Source organism: Clarias gariepinus, chromosome 14, assembly GCF_024256425.1.
Source record: "Clarias gariepinus isolate MV-2021 ecotype Netherlands chromosome 14, CGAR_prim_01v2, whole genome shotgun sequence".
In the NCBI taxonomy this organism is placed as follows: Eukaryota; Metazoa; Chordata; class Actinopteri; order Siluriformes; family Clariidae; genus Clarias; species Clarias gariepinus.
In genome coordinates, this window is record NC_071113.1 from 11,258,319 (window position 1) to 11,281,687 (window position 23,369).

Here is a 23,369-nt window from a genome sequence, read left to right on the forward strand (position 1 = left end):
GAATGGAAAAATAATGAAGTTCTTCAATAAGACAACAACAATACAGAAAACATACAAAAAGATCAAATATGATACTTATATACCGATCAGCCATAACATTATCGCCACCAGCAGGTGAACTGATTAACACTGATTATTAAAGATAGACCAATAAACAGATGACAGTATCATTAGCACCCAAGGCTCGTTTATGGGGACCAGATTCTAGCCTGTCTGCTCCGAACCCACAGAACACCCAACATAGCAAGAAAAACTTGATGCTGAATGCGATAGAAAGGTATCAGAAAACCCAGTGCATCACAGCTTGCTGTTACGACTTCCACATTTCGCAAATCTAAATCTGATCGAGCATCCATGGGATGTGCTGGAACAAGTCTGATCCACAAGTTGTCAGATACCACAGCATTCAAGGGGTCAGAGCTGTTTCGGTGGCACACAAGGAACCTAAATGTTATGGCTGATCGGTGTATACTGAGGATCCAATCGCTGTTCTGAGAAAATGAAAAAAAGTTATGCAGGAGAATTAAAGGCTGTTATGGATCCAAACAGAGTAAACACTGTGGTTATGAAAGTGTATTTACATCACATTCATCAAGACAGATGCAAACTTTTATATGGGTATGATTTTGGTAGGGTCGCACCTCTATTAATTTCTCTGGTCATACAGTAATATGTGAAACCTTTCACAATAAATGTCTTACTGTAAGTTTTATTTTAAGGGTGTGCAAAATTTTGCACATGACTGTATAAGTAAATCTATAGCAGCTACATTTGATTAGGTGGCTCAACACACTTTTTTTAGCCTACTTTTGCTGTCACAGACAAAAAAAATAAATAACTTCTATGGTCGTAGCACTTTTAGAATATTTGAAGCAATACTCACTGATGTGAAATCAGTGCCTTTACAACCAAAAACACCCATGTTAGAATTTTTCTTACAATCTGAACGTTGTTATGATATTAATATGATTAATCTATGAATAAGATTATAATGGCGTAGGATGAACGCACTGGACAGCTACATAAACATTGCTGTAATTATGCATCATGGACACAACATGATAATGTCTTCTGATTACCTCAAGCTCACTTCGAATTAGGTTTCTATTCATGAAACACGTTTTCTGCGCAGGCCTGAATATCGCACTGGATGATGGAGCAAGCAGAGAGTAGTAGCATTCTTTAAACGCATGTTATTTGCAAGATATACAGTAATCTACAATCTACAGTAACACGGAGAACACATTATTGCGCGGTCTGTCAGAGATTCACTGGATACCTAAAACCAGATTAACTGAGTTGATCTCTATGCAAGTGTCAGTCTGATAGAGAAGAGGGACCAATTACTCTCTCTGAAGCCTCTTTAAGATGGTAGCAAAAACGTTTGAGATTAGCTCTGTTTATAAGTTTGGGATGTCTTCTCAGGCACCTTAAAACCTGGCAGTAAAATTAGCTACTGATGGTCTGGCCCCTTGAGATGAATTCTCGATTGAGAATGACGCGAATATTGAAAAAGACGACGTGCATGCACTTGGTCGAGCTGCGAACCTGAACTGCCTTTTTCGGTCGTGCAGGTGATGGGCTATTCCACTCTGAAGACTGTTGCTTTGTCTCAGGGTCGTACCCATACACGCAAGTGTGCATGCCGCACATGTGGAATGCCAAGACTGTTCCATATCGATCATCAATAGCAAGCATCAGTGTTATGGATTGTTCTCCAAAAATCATCATGCACAAATAGCTGAATGGTTTTGACATTTTTGGGTGCTCATCTCATTGAAGGTGTTACAGTGATGTTCCTCCGCTTTCAAACCACTTAAAACACCTCGAACGACTCGTTGCAGCATCTCACTAAACTTTTTTTGCGCAGTTTCACGCAGAATTTTACGCTTGCTTTTTGATCATTTGATCAATAGCAGACATGGTAATGCATGTGGCAGTCGCACAGCTCCGAATGATGTGTCTTTTGGCAGGCTGACATATGAAGGTCGGTGTTCACTGTAACAGAGTGTGCTGCCATCTGTTGGCGTTTTACCAAACTAGTCTCAAAACTTTTTAATACCACCTCTTATCCATAGATGACATAGCTGGAATTTAACTTATGAGATGATTTTCCCTTAACACGAACACTTTAAACTACAGCACAATACTTTGCGTAAATTTTCTCTTCAGCTGAGCTTAAGTTTTTAATGAATCCAACTCGGCCAAAAATTATTACTCAGTTCACACAGAATCATACAGATATGTGCATCTAAAATCAAGGTGACTGGATTATGGTCTAAATTTTCAAACTCATCCAAGGGACATCAGCAGGTTTACTGGGAAAAAAAAAAAGTTCTTCTACTAATAAATCTCGAAATAAAACTATTTCTCTGAAATATTGAAGACTTTTACCGGCTTTTGTGCAGCTACGTTTCTTTTTTTCAAGTGTGTATGTGTGTCTGAAAGAGAGCGAGCGAGACATTTGGACTTGTTTGTCCATCATTGGGTCAGAGTTTAAACTGACGTCTGACAGTCCACTGTTCTGAGCGGTGGAAGTCCGCTTTCTCAGACAGCTTGTTCCTCTGACTCCAGGATGTTGTTTCTCCTTACATATTTGCTACAGTAGGAAGAACGGAGAATCCGTCTCTTCTATCAGCAGCACATAATCTCCGAGTTACAGATCCATGTCCACCGGTCTCACCTGACCCGTCTTGTTCTCCTTTACCCATATCTCTCTGTCTTTGTCTGGATCTACAATCTGGAGTAGTTTGTCCACCGGCTCCATCGTCTATACATGGAACACATCATCGTACATGATCTTTTTAAAAATGGGTTCTCAAGATTGAGTTGTTAAATAGAGATATTGTTAATCTAATAATAATAAATTATTAGATGCTTACGCTTTGGTTAAACATGTCTGTTTCATGCCTCAGCGTTGTATATTGTCTGAGGTGATTTCGAATGATTTCGATCCGCTCCACTTCAAGGCTCTCCAGCTCCTACAAACACAAGACATGTCGAAGTCAAGACAACATTCAACACTTATTTAGTGTAAATTTAAATACTAAAAAGCAAGCATATGCTCTCACCAGACTTGAAGTGACCATCTCCTCGAACCATTTAGACTGAGCCTGGTTGTACAGGTCAACACATCGCATCAGGTCGTCACCTGCGGAGAGAAAAGATATCCATTACTGACCACCCTGAATTTGAGAATGATGTCACTATGTTAAAGAGAAGCGTGTGGAGACAGACAGTTAAATATGTTTGTTGGTGCTAATCAATTTTAATTGTGTAATAATAATTCGATGAAATAATCCAAGGCATGATATGCACTTTCTTCCTTGTTGTTTAACGGTTCTTAGCATACAATAAGTTGCATCTCCCTCATCTTACTGACCAGTTAAATCCATTTTTCCAGTCCTGCCTTCCTTTAAATAAATGTTAAATGCTTCCTTCCCTGATCATGTCCTGTCTTGCTCTGTGTCTGGACTCTACCGCCACCTGTAGATCTCTCTCTTCCTCAAATTCCCGGTCTTTTTTTACATTCTTTTCTTTTTCAAGTTAGACTTACTCATTGACTATACCTCTTTGTTCCATGTACAGGGTTGCTTAGGGCCTGGAGCCCATCCCACACATACACATACATGGCCAAAATAGGGTACTTGTCCTAAACAGTGTTTCACCTAAGTGAAAAAGTGCATTTTTAGATAGGAGCACCAGTGGATAACACCATTTTTCCTACTGTAATACTTAATACTTCTCATCTTCCGATCTATGCTTTGTTTTTTCGTAAATATACATACCCGTTTATATTTTTATCAGATAGAAAAAACACATTTGCTAAATATAATTTCATGCCTTTTTATGTAGTGTCTGTAACCTTTTTGAATTCAAATCTTTCAATAATCTTAATTGTCATTCATATGAAACTTGGTCAATTTAGATTTCACATGAAAAGACATAAACCTGCAAAAAATTATTATTTATAATGCTAAATTGTTAAGATATTGCAACATGACTTTGCCATGGTTACACTGCAGATTTTTTGCTTTTTAAGCTTTTACCAAAAACCCGGAATGCTTTTTTTTTAACAACTGTACAGGTCATATGCTTCTAGAACCAGACACAAATTTTAATATTAATACTTATAAAGAAACTGGAATCACTTTAAATAATTATTGTTTGAAGTGAGACAGTATAGCGCTGAAAAATGATTACGCAGATAAAATCATCTCTCCAAAACGACTATAGTTAGCAAATAAAAATTTTTAGGGAAGCAAGATTGGTTACTTCCATGTTGCAGTAACTTCAGAAATTGCTTCTTTGGAACACACATTTGCTGTATTATATGCATAACATAAAAAAAAAGAATTAAAAAAAAGAATAAAAATTGCACCAATACTGCGTTTTGACCGACACACTCACACACTATGAGCAATTTGGTGATGTCAATTACCCGAATCTGCATGACTTTGGACAGTGGGAGGTAACCCACCAACCATGGGAAGAAATGCAAACTCCACACACATACAGTAGAACCCAGGCAGGAATCGAACCCAGACCCTGGAGATACAAGGTGACAGTACTAACCAGTAAGCCACTGTGCCACCTTTTTAAAGCTACATTTCTAAACATTAATTTCTTCTGAGGTACATTGTAACTTAAAAAATGTTTCCTATGTAAATAAAGGCAGATATTATATTAATATCAGCAAATTAATGCACTGATTTAACAGTTACCTAATCTAATTTGAAGTTCTTATTTTTATTGCCAGAGCAATGAGCATAAGTGTCCACTAGATGTCGCCCAAGGACAGCACTTTAATCCACACCGCTGGCCGAGAAACCCATTTGGCTGTGGATTTGTTTATTTGTATTGCCAAGTTTTGAAGACAATCCCTGAAAGAAGCTTTCTGTCTCTTTTCTTCATTCCTCTAAATCCCCTTTTGTCTGTAGACCAATGTGCCAGGCTTTTGTAAGTAATTCATCTTTGTTTACAAAGCACTTGTTTTATAACCGTAAAAATTGAATGAGTTTGTCCTGACCTTTCAGGGACGCCTTCCATCTGGACGGTGATTCTTTTCTTTTTTCTCTAAACCCTACTCTTCTTTCTTTAAGGCTTTTTCATCCTTATAACTCCATATCAAACGACTGTTGTTCTGACTTTCCAAACAGTTTTAACCACAGCAAGACCTAGACCTAAAAACGTCTCTTAATATCCTGAATGGTTACGTGTGTTTGTCTCCTGTGAAATGCTACCTGTGGAAGAGGAAGTTGCTCAGAAACACATTTTGTATAAAAACGTACAAAGCCCTGTAGTGTGGTTTCCTCTCATAGTTAAGTTCTAAGAATCAGATGGATTTTACCTCACAGCCTACATTTACTCGCAGTCAAGGGTGCCAATACTTTATTATTTAATGAAATACACTAACCGTATTTGTGTTTTAAACCTTTTGGTGGTAAAAAGACAAAGACAGACACATTACTATATACAGGACATGTCTGTTTATTAGAGTGTTTTACTTGCCGCGCTTTACTGGAAGGACACTGTGCTGTCCAGTTTATTCGTTATACTGTGCTGCAACTGTAAGATTCTGTACATAGATAGTGACTATTTGCATTTAATGAAGACCTGTAAATTGCATCATGGTCCTACAAGCACAATATTACACCTCAATGTCCACAAGTGAAGGTACAGTGTTTTAAGTTCTGGTTACTGCTACAAGAGAAAAGGAATATAATCACATTTAGAGATTACATTTCAACGTATTAGGAAACTGAGGTTTTACACACTCTGACTGTTTTAACCACTCTGATAAACTGTTGTTAAAATTGCATGATGTTTTTTCCCCTTTCTTTCTTTTTATAAGCCGTCCCTATTAAGTGGATATATATATATATATATATATACACGGTTAAGTTAAGCCTTTATTTGTCACATATACATTACAGCACAGTGAAATTCCTTCTTCACAAGAGTGATAGAGCAGATAGGGTTAAGGGCCTTGCTCAAGGGCCCAACAGTGGTAACCTGGTGAAGCTGGGGATCGAACCACCGATCTTCCAAACAGTAACTCAGTGCCCTAGCCCTCTGAGCCACCACTGCCCCTAAAAACGGTTCGAATGGTCGGGTTTCCAGGAACCCGATCTCGGTTCACCCTTTCACTGTTTAACCGTTCTTGTTGATCATCCTATTAAATTGGTGAGTCCTGATTCCCTGACTTGCATCACTTATATAGGAACCAGGGTAAGGGTCAGGCCCAAGGGTCCAACAGTGGCAAGCCACCAACCCTGAACGCTGATTTACAGTATGCTTCTGGATCAAGTCTATGCTGTAGCCTCGTACCCTAGGTTTTTACCTCCCCATAAAAGTAATGACATGTCACAGCAACACAGGAAGCGACAACTGTGATTGGTCCAGCTGAAAGCATCCCATTTCCGTCTTCTTCTACGCTTCCATTTTTTCAACTGAGTTGAAGGTTGTACTAACTCACTCTCTTTCTCTCTAGTAATTTCACTAAAAGGAACTGTTGGTTAACAATTCATTAGCTCCAACTCCAAACACGCCGGCGCACATGTAGAAATGCACAAAACGCTGGTTTCACATTGGCTTGACGCAGAAACATAAATCAGACTTGAGCCACCACTGCCCCACTGGCCCTTTATCCAACATAAATAAAAAAAATTAATCTGGCCAAAAAAAGTATTTCTTTATAATTTTTTAATACAGTGAAACCTTGGATTGCGAGTAACCTGGTCTGGACTGTTCCGCAAGACGAGCAAAAATTGAAAATAATTTTTTACTTTAAAAAAATTTGTGTATATATACGAGCATCAAGTATCATCGAGTGTCACTTGGCACGCATGCGCTTCTTGTTTTGACGCGAAGTTTCACGTGATCATAACTGAGCCAATGGTTCTTCTCTCTCTGCGGAATTGTGGGTAATCGTCTTCCGTGCTCGGTCTCAGTGCGCGTGCCTTACTCGTATAGTTATACTATAGTGGTATAGTATAGGTTACTATACCACTATGACCATGTGTGTGCGCGTAAAGCATAATTTATTTTGTTTCTATGTATGTAGGACAACTTTCACACACCCCCACACCAGTTTAAACCAGTTAGTTGGTGTGTGTATGTGTGTGTGTGTGTCTCCATGTGTTTGTGTGCGCGCGCTTGGTTGAGTGAGAGGCTCTATTGGTAAACTGGTGCGAGAGTGTGTGTGTGTGTGTGTGTGTGTGTGTGTGTGTGTGTGTGTGTATGTGTGTGTATGTGTGTGTGTGTGTGTGTGTGTGTGTAAAAGTTGTCCTACACAGCAGCCCCCTTCCCCACTTCCTCTTCTCCTCTCTCTTGTCTCAATCACTGGAGGTTAATTTGTTTTATTTTTACTTCATATTTTGTAATAATTATTTTTGTATAAAGTTGTGAAATGAATCGTGGGGAAAATTCGCTTTGATATAGACGTTTTGATATACAAGCACGCTTCCAGAACAAATTCTGGTCGCAATCTAAGGTTCACACTGACAGCTGATGGGATTTCCTAGACTACAACACAAATGGATAAATAATGTTGTTAAATAATGTTCCACAATTTTAGCCATAACAAGAAAACTATTTGGTCTGCGGATTTCACAGAATATTTAAATCCTTGCTTTCAAACTAAATTCACACATTAGCAGAAAACAATTTCAAGCACGAGGCTTCAGAAGAAAAAAAAACACGATAACAACTCAGACTGCACACATTCACTGTATACATGTACTGTACAGTATATGACGGGAAACTAATTAGACTTGACGTCAGTGAAACCGACCTGCCTGTGTGGATTTCCGCCGGGCCTTTTTGATGTCCTCTTCAATCTTTGTGCTCAGTTTAATCTCCAGCTGTTGAGTCTTTACCTCGAGATCCTTCTGCCTCTCCGCAAGCGCTTTACGTGACTGAAAGTGCATCAGGCAGATAAAAGATGAGTTAAGTTTATTCGCCTTTCTGAGTGCTGTATATCTCGTATCCAATTTCCACTCGGCTCAATTGAATTACAGTCGTGCCTCCGTATTGACTCACTTGACTATGCAATCCAAAATTTATATTATTGCTTTTCTTCCATTTTCTCTCGTGTAATGAGCACACTAAAATTAGATCAGTTTGTCAGAGCTGGTTTGTTTACAGCTCTCACTCTTTCGCCACAGACAATTGTCCATTCTGTCTCAGGGTCATGCGTGAAGGGCAAGACCATGTAGTTATTTATTATAAAGCTCGGGAAGCCTCCAGGGCCAGGAAATGGTCTACTGATCTAAGAAATACAGTGGAGCTTTAATACTGCATGGGAGGGATTCCTGTTATTTTAGAAAAGTTAAAAAAGATCTTACTCAAGCTCTTGTCTGAATTAGAACTGGACTTACTTATATTCAATGCTATTGCATCAATAACTTTTGGGAAATATTTGATTTCTATCTGTGTGCATGCAGAGTATGAATTTAACACCACTATACCTTCTCAACAGCAGCGTATCGACTGGCCAGCTGCTTCCTGAGATCAGTAATTTGATGGTCATACTTCTTCATGTCCTTTTTAAAGTTGTCTCGATATGTAAGTAGGGGCTTTTCTACTTCACTTTGTAGCTGTAAATATATAACATGCAAACATGGAAATTAATATAATAGTGACACTTCCAAAGTATTGTAAAGTTTGACTTAATTTGACAAAACTGTGGTCATATTTAATAAAAATGATCCAGATTCGATTATTTCACTTGCAATTTGTCTTAAATATCCATACCAAAAATATGCTCTTAGCTACATACAGTGCCATGAGTGCCATGAATTTAATTTTTTTTTTCTTTTGATGTTTTTTTTTTTTTTGCATGTCACACTTACATGAATGAGATCATCAAATACTTTTAATACTACAAGTAAATATGGAATGCAGTTATTAAATGATGAGTTTATTTATTAAGGGGAAAAACTGACCAAACCTACCTGGCTCTATATGAAAAAATAATTGGCCTTAAAACTAATAACTGGTTGTGCCATTCTTGGCCGCAACAACTTTAATCAAGTGTTTGTGATAACTGGCAATTTTCACATAGCTGTGGAGGAATTTTGGCCCAGTCTTTTTTTCAGAATAGTTTTAATACAGCCACATTGAAATACTTTCACAAGACTGTATATAAATACAGCTACAAAATATTGTGTAACACTAGTGTATAATAGAGTGGAGCTCTCGAGTCCTGGGACTGGGAACCCATGAGTCCCACCCAAAAGTTTACTAAAGTTACACATAGGAGTAACTGCTTTATCCTGGTCAGGCTCAGGAGAGAGGGATTGGTTAAATTTTTGGAGGAATGAGTGGAATTCGTCAAACGTTTTGTTGTGTGGCGGGATGACTCAAAATTTCTGCAGAAATGGTTGGGATTGGTTCAAAGTTCTGCAGAAATGGGTGGAATTGGTCTAATATTCTGGAGTCTGGATGGGATTTTTTTTACATTTCTCTGTGGAACTGAATAGGACCAATACATTGTTCTTCAGAAGTAGGGGGGGATCGCTTTAATATTCATCATGAGTGAGTGGAACTTATTAAATTTTCTGTGAGGATTGGTTAATATTCTCAGTGGGGTGGGTGGGATTGGGCAAACATTCTGCATTAGCAGGTGGTCAAGAGTGTAAGGGGGAGCTGTTAGGACCAGTCAGAATTCCTCTGGAAAAGCTACAGGAGTGAACTGACGAAAAACAGTTCCATACACCCCTCTAGTGTGAACCTCAGCAGCCATTTTATAAACACACACTCCCTTATCAGCAAATGTACATAAAATTACATTCCTTTAAACAGCTGTACGCCAGATCGCATCTTCTTTTCATTTAAACTTTTAAACAGCGTGTCATGCTGAAAGCAGAAAAAGGCTGCTCCGATGCCTTTACATACAGTAAACATGTCATTTATGGAGATAAACAGAATGAGCTTATACAAAGTATAAAATTAAGTGTAATGGTATTTATATATATATTTTTTTACATCTAAGGTTTTATTGCTTTAAAATTAAAATGCCAGAGTTTGAATATACTGTTTTAAATCACTGGGTAAATTCAACTTCTGGTCTGTTGTGTTACCTTAGAGGAGAACTTAAGATGGACTTCTGCTTCATCTGCCAGGCTTTTCTTTAGCTGGGCCCAGGCCTCTCCCAGTGTGCTGGAAATGTATAAGAAACTGGTGTAAGTACAAAACAGTCATTTTCCCCTAGCAATTTAGGACATAAGCGACTCTAGTTTCTACTTTCAGCTTGAGAGACTTTAGTTTCTACTTTGTAATTTTGTTTATCAGATACATTATTGACACATAGTATTGTAGCCATGGCTGAAGGTTAAAGCTAAAGCAAGGAGATATGATTTCAGTTTTGACACAGCCTTTTTAGTGGCAACATACTGTCTATAATGCCTGTGCAGAACTGTACAGTAAGTTAGACAATGGCCAGGTGAAGAACTGAAGACAAAAACTAGCACAGCAGCAAGCTGCATTTATTTAACTAAGGTTTCATTTAGTGCATGCAAAAAAATGAGTTAAGTGTCAGGGAGTAATGGGAAAGTGCTGAATGCCTTATTTAAGGGACTTGTTTTTTCTTTTTCAATAATCTGTTAGCCTAAGCCAATATGAATCCAAAGTCATGCGTGAATTCAAAAGGGAAGCAAGTGGACTTCTCTTTTCCTTTCTAATTCATCCAGGCACAAAACAAGTAAAACAGCCAAGATTAAAACTAACAGATTACCTATCAGAAAAAAAAAGTAACTAAAAAGTTTGACTAAATTCCTGAATGTTCAAGATGCAAGAATGTTCTTAGTTACGCATGTAACTGTTCATGTTCTGCCTTTTCATAGTCAGCATGTGATTGGTCAGCAAGGTATGAAAAGGTCAGGGCTTGCACTTCAGCAACAATGCCATCTACAATGGAAACTGCACAAATGGTAAATTCAGGAAAAACGAGTTTGCGAACGTGGCTGCAGGAGTCAGCCAACGAAACAATGGGCATCACAAGTCACAACAAAATCCAGTCTGAGAGGCAGAATAATGTGCGCATTGTGCCGTCTGTATGTGGGAGAGGGTGGGTGGACCTCTGCTGCATGATCTGCGCTCCGTATAAAACAATTAGCCCTCTTTTTCAGAACTGGCATGGAGACTCAGAGAAATCTGCAGTTTGGCAAAGTGACAGTTTTGTTGTAATGACAAAAGAGCTGAAGGAAATTCTTATGCTTGTCAAGACTCCAGGAGCACATTGATTTTTAAGGGGCACACAGATGGACACAATTAGATAAGATATGATTAAAGACAAAAGTTTACATACACCTAAGCTGATAATATTCAATCACTGTTTTTCTAGGTTCTACATATTTCATGTTACATTACTTTTGTCAAATCAATTAATTGGACATTGAACAAATAATTAGCGACAGGTTTATTCCAGCTTTCAGTCACTATATCAGAATTTTAGTGGGTCAAAAGTTTACATATATCAAGTTAATTGCTTTTATAAAAAGACTCCAGAAAATGAATGCAACAACTTTTAAAAGCTACTGATTGGCCAAATGTCATAATTAGAAGAGAATCACGAGTGCCCCCATGGCTGTATATAACAGAGAGCTTTAATGGGTTTCCCAGTACACCAATGATCCCTAAGAATAAATCAATACTCATATATAGAATACAGAACACATTTGTAATAAAATTGCTTAATTAGGTCCTATTATACAAATTATTTTTTTGTCATTTGTAGATATTCAAATAGGTCTCTGGTTTGCATTTGCATCCAAAAAGCTAAGAAAAATATCCTGTCTCCATTTTTGTATTGGTTCTCATTCGAACAATTCAGTTAGATTTTCTTCTATTGTGACTTTATATAAGAACAAACACACACACACACACTTGAGAGGCGTGGCTCAGCAGTAGTTTATTTACATAGACCAGACCTTGAAAGACTTTTAAGAGATATGTTAACTAGTAGTTAAATAAGTGTTAAATTGTAAAATATTCGACCTTTAAAGACAACAAAATTGGTGTATTGTAATGTTGGCCATCACAATTCCCTAACCTGAATGTGATAGATCATTTGTGGAATAAACTATAAAAGTGGAAACCAGGTATGGAAGAATGAGCAACCTATTCCAGCTAAGTATTGTGGGAAAATTGCGGAAGGCCCTAAATGTTTGATTCGTTTGAGAAGATTAAAAGTGGTGCCACAAATACAATGAGTGTTCAAAACAAACGAGGACTTTTGATCATTCAGAATAACGGGACAGTTATGAGAGTAAAATGACCTTTATTTCTCTATAAATTCCAAAGGCATGTTCACTTTTAAAAACATAAAACCATTGTCCTTCAAAAACAAAATGCCCATTGTAATTAAAAGGTAAGGGCAATTAAAGGAGTTCCTGGGAGGCCAGGTTTCAGCAGCGATGATGATGATGATGATGATGATGTGAAGCAGGCAGTCTGATCATGGCTCCTGAGAAACCTTTCTACATTAATGGGACCGACGCTCTAGTGTAATGCTGGGATAAGTGCATTAGTGTAACAGGAGACTGTGTGGAGAAATAAAAGTAGTCTGTTCTCTCATAATTGTGGTCTATTATTCTGCACAAAAGTCCAAGTTTGATTTAAACAAACCAGATCTAGTAAATGAAAGCTAAACTACCTATAAGTAATTCCCAGAACTACAGCCCTACTTTCCTGGTTTCTTTTATCTGACACGCTCTTTCACATTTGTTTTTGTATTTTATGTTTCATCCTGCAGCGTAATGTCTTCTCTAAAGCAACAATATATGCCACAATGCTTCACTCGTACAGCGTGGAGCTCAAAAATATTTCTGGAATGTGGGTAATGTGCACTTTAAAGCCTAGGATGTAATTTGAAATGTGTGGAAAAGTTGAAGGTATAATCATACAGTCAGGAATCTTGAGTATCCAGGCTACAGTATGTGCTGGAAAATACCACAACTGGAATTTGTAAGAGTTGTTTTTGTTGTTGCATACACACACACACACACACACACACACACACACACCTACACATAATCTCTAAATGACATTCTAGTTGGAAATGGGTCCCTTTAAAAGAGTTTCACATTTTTGTAAAGTGAAGATATTACATCACACACAAGTTGCTGTGTCACTAACCATCGTAAAGGAAACCCCCTAACCGCTTTACCTACTGAAGCTGCAACAGTTGTACACTTACCCTTCCTCCTGAGCTGCTAGAGGGATCTGGGAGAGTTTCAAAAGGTTCTTGGCGTACTCTTCTTCAATACGGATCCTCATGGAAGAAAAGAAATGCATTTTTTTTTTAGCACATAGCAAAATTTTCAGGTAGTCAGCACAGGTCTGATTTTAGCTATGGAGGTTTAAGCACGTACAAATGTCAAGGAATTCTCATGATGATGTCATTTCCTCTAGCTGAACCCCTCGTCCCCCCCCCCCCTCCCCCCACCCTTTGAGGAAAATGGGAAAGTGGGACTATGTTTGACCCCTTACATCACATTCCCTCTAAGAACAGATCTTTCCCAGATCATTTCTGTCAGCTGCACAAAGTTTACAGCAATTAAAGAAGCTCGTTTCGCCTGCCTGGTAGAGCACTGAATGCTGCTGATGCACTTTGTAAGACATTTTATTCTTCAATGAATAAATACATTATTGACAGCTACACAAAATCTCAAAAAAAAAAAAAAAAAAAACACTACGTGACGACATGAAAGAATTTCTAGACTAAAGCCTGAATGCGCAGAATGAATAGACGCCGCTGTCGTGGTTATTAGAGAATACACAAAAGAAGCAAGTCTGAGTTGTTATTAATATGAATTGCATAACTCTGTAGGAAGGTTTCTCAATTTTAAAAAACAACGAAAACAAAAGACTTGTTTTCCAGAGAGAGAGTTTGCAGAACTTCAACGTCTGTCAATGATAAAATAGAGGAAACTTGATGTGGTGCTTGTTACTGTTGTGGTTTTCATGGCAACAAAAGAGCAGAACTATAAAAGTGTTACACAACCCGGTTTTACAGAGAATCCTGCAGAGCCATACTAGCCTACTGGAACGTCTTTGAGGTGTCATAGTTTTGTCACAAAACAACAATTATTATAAGGCGATCAATTACTATATCCCTAAAAAAAACTTATGTATATGACACAGTAGTAATGCAGGATGGAGAGACCAATGTGGCATTGTGAGATTTGATCTACCTCTCTCTCATAAAGTCAGCCATCTCCTTCTGCATCTGCTTCCCCTTCAACTGCTTCTGCAGTAAGACCTCAAAGCCTGTGATGCTGGCATTCCCCTGTGGGTCCTTTCTGTCTGCCTGCAACAGGAGACAAAACATAAGCGCTGGTAAACATGCCGAGAGCCATGCTGTCAAATAAAATCAGCAGGAGCGATGTGACGGAAACAATGTTTTGTCCTGCTTGAAACTTTTTTATTTACGCAGATTCTTCGGAGGTATGAGGAACCTGCAGAGACTCGGTGTGCAGTGACCTAGATATTAACACGCTTTTATCTTACAGTTAAAACAGGGGCTTCTCAAAGAAGCCTAAAAAAACTAAATAAAATAATAAACTGCATGAGATCAAGCATTCACATTGATTTAAATATGAATGAAATCTGATCGGGCATGAACTCGTGCCTTTTTTTTTTCTCAAACAGTGTTGTGGGTCATGTTAATGTGCTCATTCATTACACATTTGCTTTTCATTAATTAGGGCTCATGCAAGGAACTGTATGGCAAACGCTTGACCATAAATGTGGAACTAGTAATAAAAAACAGATTTTTTAATTGTGCTTTTGCTAAACAAGTTAAACCAGTTTTTTAAAGAGACATTTACCTATGGAAAGAGTCTCAGTTGCAACAAACATGGTGCTTTGCAAAGTTTTCAGGATAGAGAAGCTTTTGTGGTTTCTTGTTAAAATAAGAGACTTCATTTTCCAGAGAGAGAAAGAGAAAGAGAAAGAATGAGATCTGATCGAGTAAGAGAGAAAGAGAGAAGCAAAAGCTGTTCAGGGAATTACTGTTAATCAATATAACACATGATAAGAGGAACTTGTCTCTTTACTGTTCCATAACTAGAGATGTTCCAATACCATTTTTCCCCTCCCGATACCGATTCTGATACTTGGGCTCAGGGTATCGGCCGATACGGAGTACTGATCCGATACTTGGGTGCGTATCTGTATATACGGCTGTAGATACTACTAGCCCTGTAATAATTGACAGAATTATTGCTTTAGATTTATCCCTTAATAAAACATAAACAAGTACATATAGTGAACTAGAGTGTTTTTATTATCTGACATACATTTAACAGTATTACTTATTTTCGAAAAAGAAACTAAATGTCAACATCTGAAAAAGAACTTGAAATGCAGCCACAATTCTAACACTGTAAACTGAAAAAGGTATTTTAGTATTTTTACAAAATAACTGTATAAAAACAGTGGAACATATAAATCTAGGAATATAATGGTATCGGATCGGTACGTGGACTTAAATACTTGCCGATACCGATACAGCATTTCCAATACTAGTATCGGAATCGGAACAACCCTATCCATGACTTTAATTCTTAACTGTTAACCTAACTTAAAGAACTAAACTAACTGAACTAAAAAAAATAGTTGCATGCTTTAAGATTTCATTCAGTCAATGTTGTGGTCAGTTCATGTGTGAAAATGATTTCTCATGTTTCTAGAACCACTCTTTCACAATTTGGGTTCTGGAATATGTTTGTGCAATCAGGGAAGAAAACTCCATTGGTGTGACACCCTGGTCATTCAGTACATTCAGGTCGTCAGCCGACATCATTTTATTTCCACATAATGTTACTGCGCCTAGACCTGACCAAATGAAGCAACCCCAGATCATAACACTGATTCCTGAGGCTTGCACGGTGGCCACTCTGCACGATGTAATGAGTGCATTAACTCATGTGTTTCCCTTCTGACCCTGACAAAGCCATCACTCTAAAATAGGGTCAGTCTGATCTAATCAAACCACATGACCCTTTCACATGATTTCTTCAATGTTCAATCTTTATCCTACCCAACACATTTAGGTTGATCAGTCTTACTGATATGTGGTTTTCTTATGGCCACACAGCTCTTTAGTTCTTATTTTATTGCGTGTGTATGAAAATGCTTGTACTTTCACTATTAAACAAAACTATGGTTTTTACTGTTGATTATTTTTTCCATGCAACTTTACCAAGCGTTTAAAGAATCGCTATTCAGATCCAGGCTTTTAAAATCTCCTTAGTTGTTGTCTTTGCTTGATGCAGCTGAATAATTTGAACCTTGTCAAATAGTGATTTTTTTGTTTTTATTTTTGGCAAGGCAATGTATGTTTAAAGTAAAAAAAATAAAATAAATAAATAAATAAATAAATAAATAAAACACACAATAACCAAGGACAGCATAATGCACTATACTAACTTCTACAGTACAATACCAATGGACAAAAGTTGTGTTATTATGTTTTCTTTACAAACAGTATGTGCAGTCTCTGCTATTCCCTTACCCAAAAATAGTCGCAGTAGCTCCACTCGTTTGGTTTCAGCAGCTGCTGTTCGGTGGTATGCAACGGGAGAGGAAACGTCACGCAGTTGATTTGCTGAGGAAAAGAATCAAACAAATACATCATGTAAAAACAGTCAAGTAATTACAGTGTTGCATATTATCTGCTGTACATAAGGTGCTTCTTATTATTTCGAATTACTTTCTTTAACAGCATCTCTGACTGGCAATTAAAATGATAGAGCTACACTGATTAGCACATGACATAATGACCAACCACCAAATATTGAGTAGGTCCCACTTTTGCTACTGTAAAAGCCCTGACCTGTTGAGGCATGGACTCCACTAGTCCTCTGAAGGTGTACTGTGGTATCTGAACAATTTGAAGGCCAAGTCACTACCTTGAACTCAATATTGATTTTCTCAAACCCTTATTGAACCATTTTTGCAGTGTGGCATTATCCTGCTGAAAGAGGCCACTGACGTCATTAACAACCACACGACTGTCAGGACCCAAAAGTTTCCAAGCAGAACATTTCTCGGAGCATAAAACTGCATCTGTTGTTTACCTTCCCCAGATAAGCGACGAACAAGCACACGGCCATCTACACGATGTAAAAGAAAACATGATTCATCAGATCAGGCCACTTTCTTCCATTGCACCATTGTAGGCACTTTCGACAGTGGTGAGCAAGAGCTACCTGATTGATCTTTAGCTGTGCTTCACTTAAACACATCTCCTGTTAAACTGAACTTCCAATCTCACACAGTATGACTGCAGACCGTCTTACACAGATGAGGATGGGTTCCCTGTTGAGTCTGGTTCCTCTCAAGGTTTCTTACTATTACCATCTCAGGGAGTTTTTCCTTGCCACTGTCGCCGTCGTCCTCGGCTTGCTCATCAGGGACAGTCTTATCATTTCGATTCATACCCATTCACATTACATACAAACTTAAATAATTCTTTTGATTGTATAAAGCTGCTTTGCGACAATATAAATTGTTAAAAGCGCTATACAATAAAACGAAATTGAACTGAATTGAATGCAGCTCTAACAAACTATGCTGCCCTGTATGCTTTAATACCTTTCCATCAGAATCATTATTAGGTTTTTCATCAATTTGACCTGCAGTAGCTCTTCCACTGGAAAGGGCTACACGGACCACCCTCCGCTGTCCATGTGCACCAAAGGCCACCTTGGCCCTTCATAACCACATAAGACTGGGAACATCCCTTACTTAAAGCCTTACTCTTGCCCGTTATTACTGCTTCCAACAGCGCAGTCTCAGCACATTTCCACATTTAATGAGATAATCAATGTTATTCACATCACCTGTCAGTGATTGGCTGATCTGTACTGTATATATTAATGTGCTCATTTAAACTTAATGTTTATGTAGGAACACCTCATTTGGTGCATAATTTAAGATCAGCAATAAAAAGAAAAATGCGCTGTTATTTAACAATGAGAAACACTATAATCAGAGGCATGGTGAAGTTTTCTGTAAGTAGGTGTTTATTTAAGATTAACCAGTTATAACAGTGAATAAGCTGCCTGCTATGCTTTCTCAGTTGCTGTGTTTCTTTGAAAAAAAGAGAGGTGGGTGACAGAACTATTGTTTGACTGCTTTATGTGTATGGAATTGGTAACAGACATTCCACAGCAATAAATCTATCTATAGATGGTAAAAAAAAGCTCGGTGTGTGTATAGTAAAACAATCCGAGCCATATCACAAAACTTTGGCGTGGATCATTTTCCATTAACACCATGTCCCATCATGTTTTATCAGCTTTACCATCAGCACAAAGTCATTGTACTACAACAGGACACAACAACGACACAGCCCACATTGTTTGATTTTTCCAGCTGTGGCTGAAAACATGTTGCTGCTCCATGTGCCAGAATTAGCTTGTATTCCGACCCAGAGAAAAGCCATTAAATATCAAATATCTGCATGGCCAATCTATTTTTCTTTTTTAATGCTTTTTTTTTATCCCCCCAAAAAATAAATTAGTCCAGTAAGAAGAGTAGTTTGAGATGTGTACGTGAGACAGCTGTGTGCTATTGACAAGGTGGCTAGGAGACTAGAATGAGGAGAAAGCGAGAAATTACATACATGTTGATCCATATGGCCATGCTAACACCAACTGTAGCAATTTTTAATTGTCACCACCTGATTACTGAAGTCAGTCATTTAGAAATGTTAGAAAAGTTTTACCCTGTGTACGAGCTTTTGTCCTGTAATGTATACTGAGCCGCACCCATGCTACAATCACATGGCCACCCTGTGCTATACCGCAGGAGATCAACAAAAACAGTTCCCTCTTTAAATCTGCCTAAACCTTTCGAAAAAACAAAATGGGAAAACCTACAGTGTGTAATCACAACGCAGCTCCATGCAGCTGCTGCGTGACTGTGCAATTAACAACATTTACTGCTACGAGCAGAGCTCCAGGTCCGGCTCCTTCCACATGTGAATGTTATCTAATGATCTTCATAAGTTCTCCATAAATCAGCAGCACACAGTGAATGAGTATCATTAATCAACACCTTCCTCATCCAGGCTTTGCCATTCCCGTGGTCCACCTCTGAGGCTAAATTTGTTTTGTTTATTCTGCGTCCTATGACAATGAGGCTGAATACAGCACTTGTGAGTTGTGACTGCGAGACTGACTAATAACAGATGTGTTTCTCGCTGCCTGTCTAACGGCGGCTCGCGGCTCCCTGTCCCAGCAGAACGCTAAACCGAGCCAAAACATCTGCAAGGCACCTGGCGATGTCTAGACTACTTACGTATTTACAATTTTTTTTTCTTTCAGGGATTAAGTTATAATTCTTTAGTCTTAGGTCCTGGTTTTCTGTTCAGCGTGATTCATCTTTCACATCAACTAAAAATACCATGTGTTGAATATTCATTTTGGGATGTTGCTACCTAAAAGTGCAAAATACAGAATGGTGACAAATCAAATATGTTAATTTACCATAGGTAGTGTGATATAATGAGCCCGAGAGGCACAGATGGTATTCGGTTATGTAAATGTGGAAGATCAGTGGAAGTTCATTTCTACTAAATTATGTCAATATGATACTACATCCTAGTACATTTTAGTACATATACATATACTGGTACTAAAAGAGTTTAAAGGTACTAAACTTTAGTACTGTACCAGAATGTTTAAATAATCAATACTTTTTACTATGCGAATATATCTTTCATCTGATTAACATAAACTGTCTTTTTTTAAATGCAAGGCTGACAGCAATGCTGTTGTGAATGACAGCAGAAAAAAAAGAACCTGGGTGGAAAAAAAGAACAAGCCCCTAAACACAGCAGCTCCGCTGTACGTGCACGGTTTTATAGTGTGGAAGTGTTGACTTTATATTAGGGCATTCACTGCACGTTTGAAATTCTTTTCGAGAATCTTCTCTCTTTCATCTGAATATATTTCAAAAGTTAAAACCTGCTGAATCTAATCACCCCAAAATGCTGATCACCGGAACTTTTATAATGATTGAGTCAGTTAGGGTGTGTCTAAAAAGTGCATGACATGAGCAAATGTGTAAGATTTAACCAAGGTTAATCAATGTTTAATGAAAAGAAATCTATTGTTAGAATAAACTATGAACACAGAGTTTATTTCCCTTTAAATACAGTAAAGTGCTAGTCTCAGGCCACTGCTCATTTCTTCCTATTATTTAAAATTAAATGTAACATCGTCAGCAGCAGACTCATTTCCCTTCTCGTCTGTTCCAACCTCTCAGCATTCAGCATCACCAGTGGCCTGAACCTCTGTCATCATCTGCATCTCTTTCTCCCTGGCTCATGCCTTAACTTAGTTGTGGTTTTTTTGTGATTCATAGGTCACAAACAGAAAAAAATTCTGAAACTGGTCAGGTACAGGGACTGGACTGAAAATGAGAGCCCAAAACTTGCCAAAAATGAGAGCCAAAAATCCTTCAGGCAGCCCAGAGAAACTATTCCTCAAAACGACATTAAAATACAAGACCGTCTGTCTCTCCAGAAGCAAAATATTAAGAAATGAGGGCTTGTTTAAAACTTTTGTACAGCACTGTATACTTTATTAATGGTTTTTAATGATACACATTTTTAATAAGTGATTACTCATAAATCTACTGTGTCTCATAAACCCCTGGGCATTTAGCAACTATAAAACGCTTTTTGAAAAAAAATCAATCCAAGTGTACTTGTATAGCGCTTTCAACAATGGACATTGCTGCAAATCAGCTTTAAAGAAATTATAGCTTTATAAGTTAGTCTCTGACGGTGGAAAGGAAAAACTCCCTGAGATGACATGAGGAAGAAACCTTGAGAGGAACCAGACTCAAAAGGATAGTGTGTAGATGAATATGCCTGTCCTGTAACTGGTTTCTATTAAGTAAAAAGTGCAGTTGTTTAACAGGAAATGTTTTGTAGTCAACATGAAGTCCATCTTGTTAAGGTTACAAATTGTTGATTGATATATCCTTGGGTACAAAACTGTTCTTGGCCATTTCAGGTCTAAAACTATTTGAGCGATTGCAATCATACGTGATCACAGAAAAAAAAACTCTTTGTGTACTGTAAATACTGTTGAAAGCCCTCTTTATGCGAATTAAGTGCAACCGTCCTCAGCAGTCACATGTATCTTTAAGCAGACCATATGAGCCATCCTCAGCACCAGAAGGGTCTTCATGTGATGAAAAATGCTTTTTTGGGGGGGAAAATTTTTTAACTTAACACATGTTGTGATTTGCACTACATTAGACTGCATTCTTAAATATAGATGATATATCTCACTCATCTTCTACACCACTTTATCACGGGGGACCTGGAGCCTATCCCGGAAGGCTTAGGGCACGAGATGGGGTACACCCTGGATAGGGTACCAATCCATCACAGGGCACACACACATATACACACACACTCACACACTACGGGCAATTTGAGAACGCACATTAGCTTAATCTGCATGTCTTTTGACTTTCATAAAAAATGCTTTCTGTACAGTATCTCAGTATCTGACAAAGTAATTATTCCCTGTTTTTGTTTTTTTTTCTTTTTTCCTTTTTGGGGTCATCGTATCGTATCGTATCGTATCGTATCGTATCATATCATGTCAAGTCGGCTTTTATTATCACTTCAACCATATACAGTTAGTACACAGTGAAACGAAACAATGTTCCTCCAGGACCAAGGTGCTACAAGCAACAATAATTTACAACATAATTTAACAGAAAATTAGTTAGCTAGAAATCTAATTAGTTGGCTAGCTGAGACAAGACAGATTAACATGACAACAAATTAACAACATAAATAAACAAAAAAACTAACTACAGTATAACAGGCAACTACTGTATGTATTTTATTTATTTTTTTTACAAAAGAGACAACATAAAGTGCACGTGCAAATGTGCAAACAAGAGCAACAAAGTGACAAACATGACATTACAATACTTTTACAATACTACTACTATGGTAATGAGGTGATAAGTTGAGGTAGTGGGAGGAGAAATAGTAAAAGTAAAGGTAAGGACTGGAACTGAGTATGCCCTGGATCTCATTGGCCAGATATTACCTATGGGCATAGATAATGGGGGCATACAATTAAGGGCAAACACTGGCAACCTGGTGGTGGTGGGCCTCAAATACCTGGCGCTTTGATCAGCAAACCCCGAGCCTCAACCACCTTAAGTCACTGCTAGCCCCAAACCTATATGAATCATATGGATCAATCCATCATTTAAAGACATAATTTTTCTCTCTTTTAACTCTTTTATGGAGTTCCACATGTTTTCCATATGTCTTTCCCCCCAGATTCTCTGCTTTTATCCTAACTCCAAAAAAAAATGCTGGATTATACGTGGTGCCTAGAATCCCATCAAAGGTGTCTTCCTATCTCTCTCAACCCGTATTCAACCCCCTGACCAAGATAAAACAGCCTTTCCCAGGAGACTCGGAATATGAGGAGGGTAACACTCCATCCAGGGCATACACAATGGGCAATTTTCAAGTATAAATGAGCCTAGTATAGTGAATATATTTGGACTGTGTGAGGAAACCCACCAAGCACAACATGTAAACTGCACACACCCACCTGAAATGAGAATCAAACCCTTGACCCTGAAGATAAGAGGCCACAGTGCTAACCACTACGCCACAACGTCACCATACTGCCGTACCGAAGATTATTGTCTTACTGAAGATGAATAAATATCCATGTTTATACCTTTGAAGTCAACATTATTTAAATAATGGTTGTAAAATAAGTGATTTTCATATTTTTGTCACATCTTACTACCTATAAATGACATCATGCTGATAATTCTATTTTTTAGTTCTGTTTTTACTTTTCCAGTAGTCGAAGGAGATCTCAAGAGCTACATACTGTATAAACAACTTATTTCCATATTATTCCTTTATTATTATTCCTTACTTTGCATGTGATGTAATTCACACATAGATTACTCTCTGTTAATCTTCTGCAACCACTTTTTTTCAATGCCCGATTTATCCCCTTACACATGCAAATTAGCCAAGTTATTTGGGTCTTTGGTAGATCAGGGACTAAGCGCTCAGTTGCCTGCACATTTATCCTACTTATACATTTTTAATGCATTTTGTAAATCCTTTTTTTCCTCTGAATATCGGATTAAATCGGCACTAAAGTTTTGCTTTCTTGTATTGGACCTGAATACTCTTATCGCATATACAGTATGAATTCCTTTATTGGAATTCGGCATGACTCCTAATCCCCACTATGACAATAAATAATAAATAAGAATTGAGCAACACCTTAATATCTGGGAAAATCCATACGTCATTAAAACCTTGGTTTATGTTTTCCATG

General features: G+C 37.9%; 1 protein-coding gene across 2 annotated transcripts in view; it reads right to left on the minus strand.

The window, feature by feature from the left end:
- Positions 1 to 505: 505 nt before the first annotated feature.
- LOC128541368 (growth arrest-specific protein 7-like) overlaps positions 506 to 23,369 on the minus strand; it is a 51,061-nt gene continuing 28,197 nt past the window's right edge. For both annotated transcript variants that reach the window (XM_053511750.1, XM_053511749.1), the window contains 9 exons: positions 16,523 to 16,615; positions 14,199 to 14,314; positions 13,202 to 13,276; positions 10,086 to 10,164; positions 8,472 to 8,600; positions 7,796 to 7,919; positions 3,072 to 3,151; positions 2,883 to 2,981; positions 506 to 2,770 (listed from right to left, as the gene is read on the minus strand). In XM_053511750.1, the coding sequence (XP_053367725.1) occupies positions 2,657 to 2,770; positions 2,883 to 2,981; positions 3,072 to 3,151; positions 7,796 to 7,919; positions 8,472 to 8,600; positions 10,086 to 10,164; positions 13,202 to 13,276; positions 14,199 to 14,314; positions 16,523 to 16,615 (909 nt within the window). In that variant the 3' untranslated portion in view covers positions 506 to 2,656. The remainder of the gene's footprint in view (positions 2,771 to 2,882; positions 2,982 to 3,071; positions 3,152 to 7,795; positions 7,920 to 8,471; positions 8,601 to 10,085; positions 10,165 to 13,201; positions 13,277 to 14,198; positions 14,315 to 16,522; positions 16,616 to 23,369) is intronic.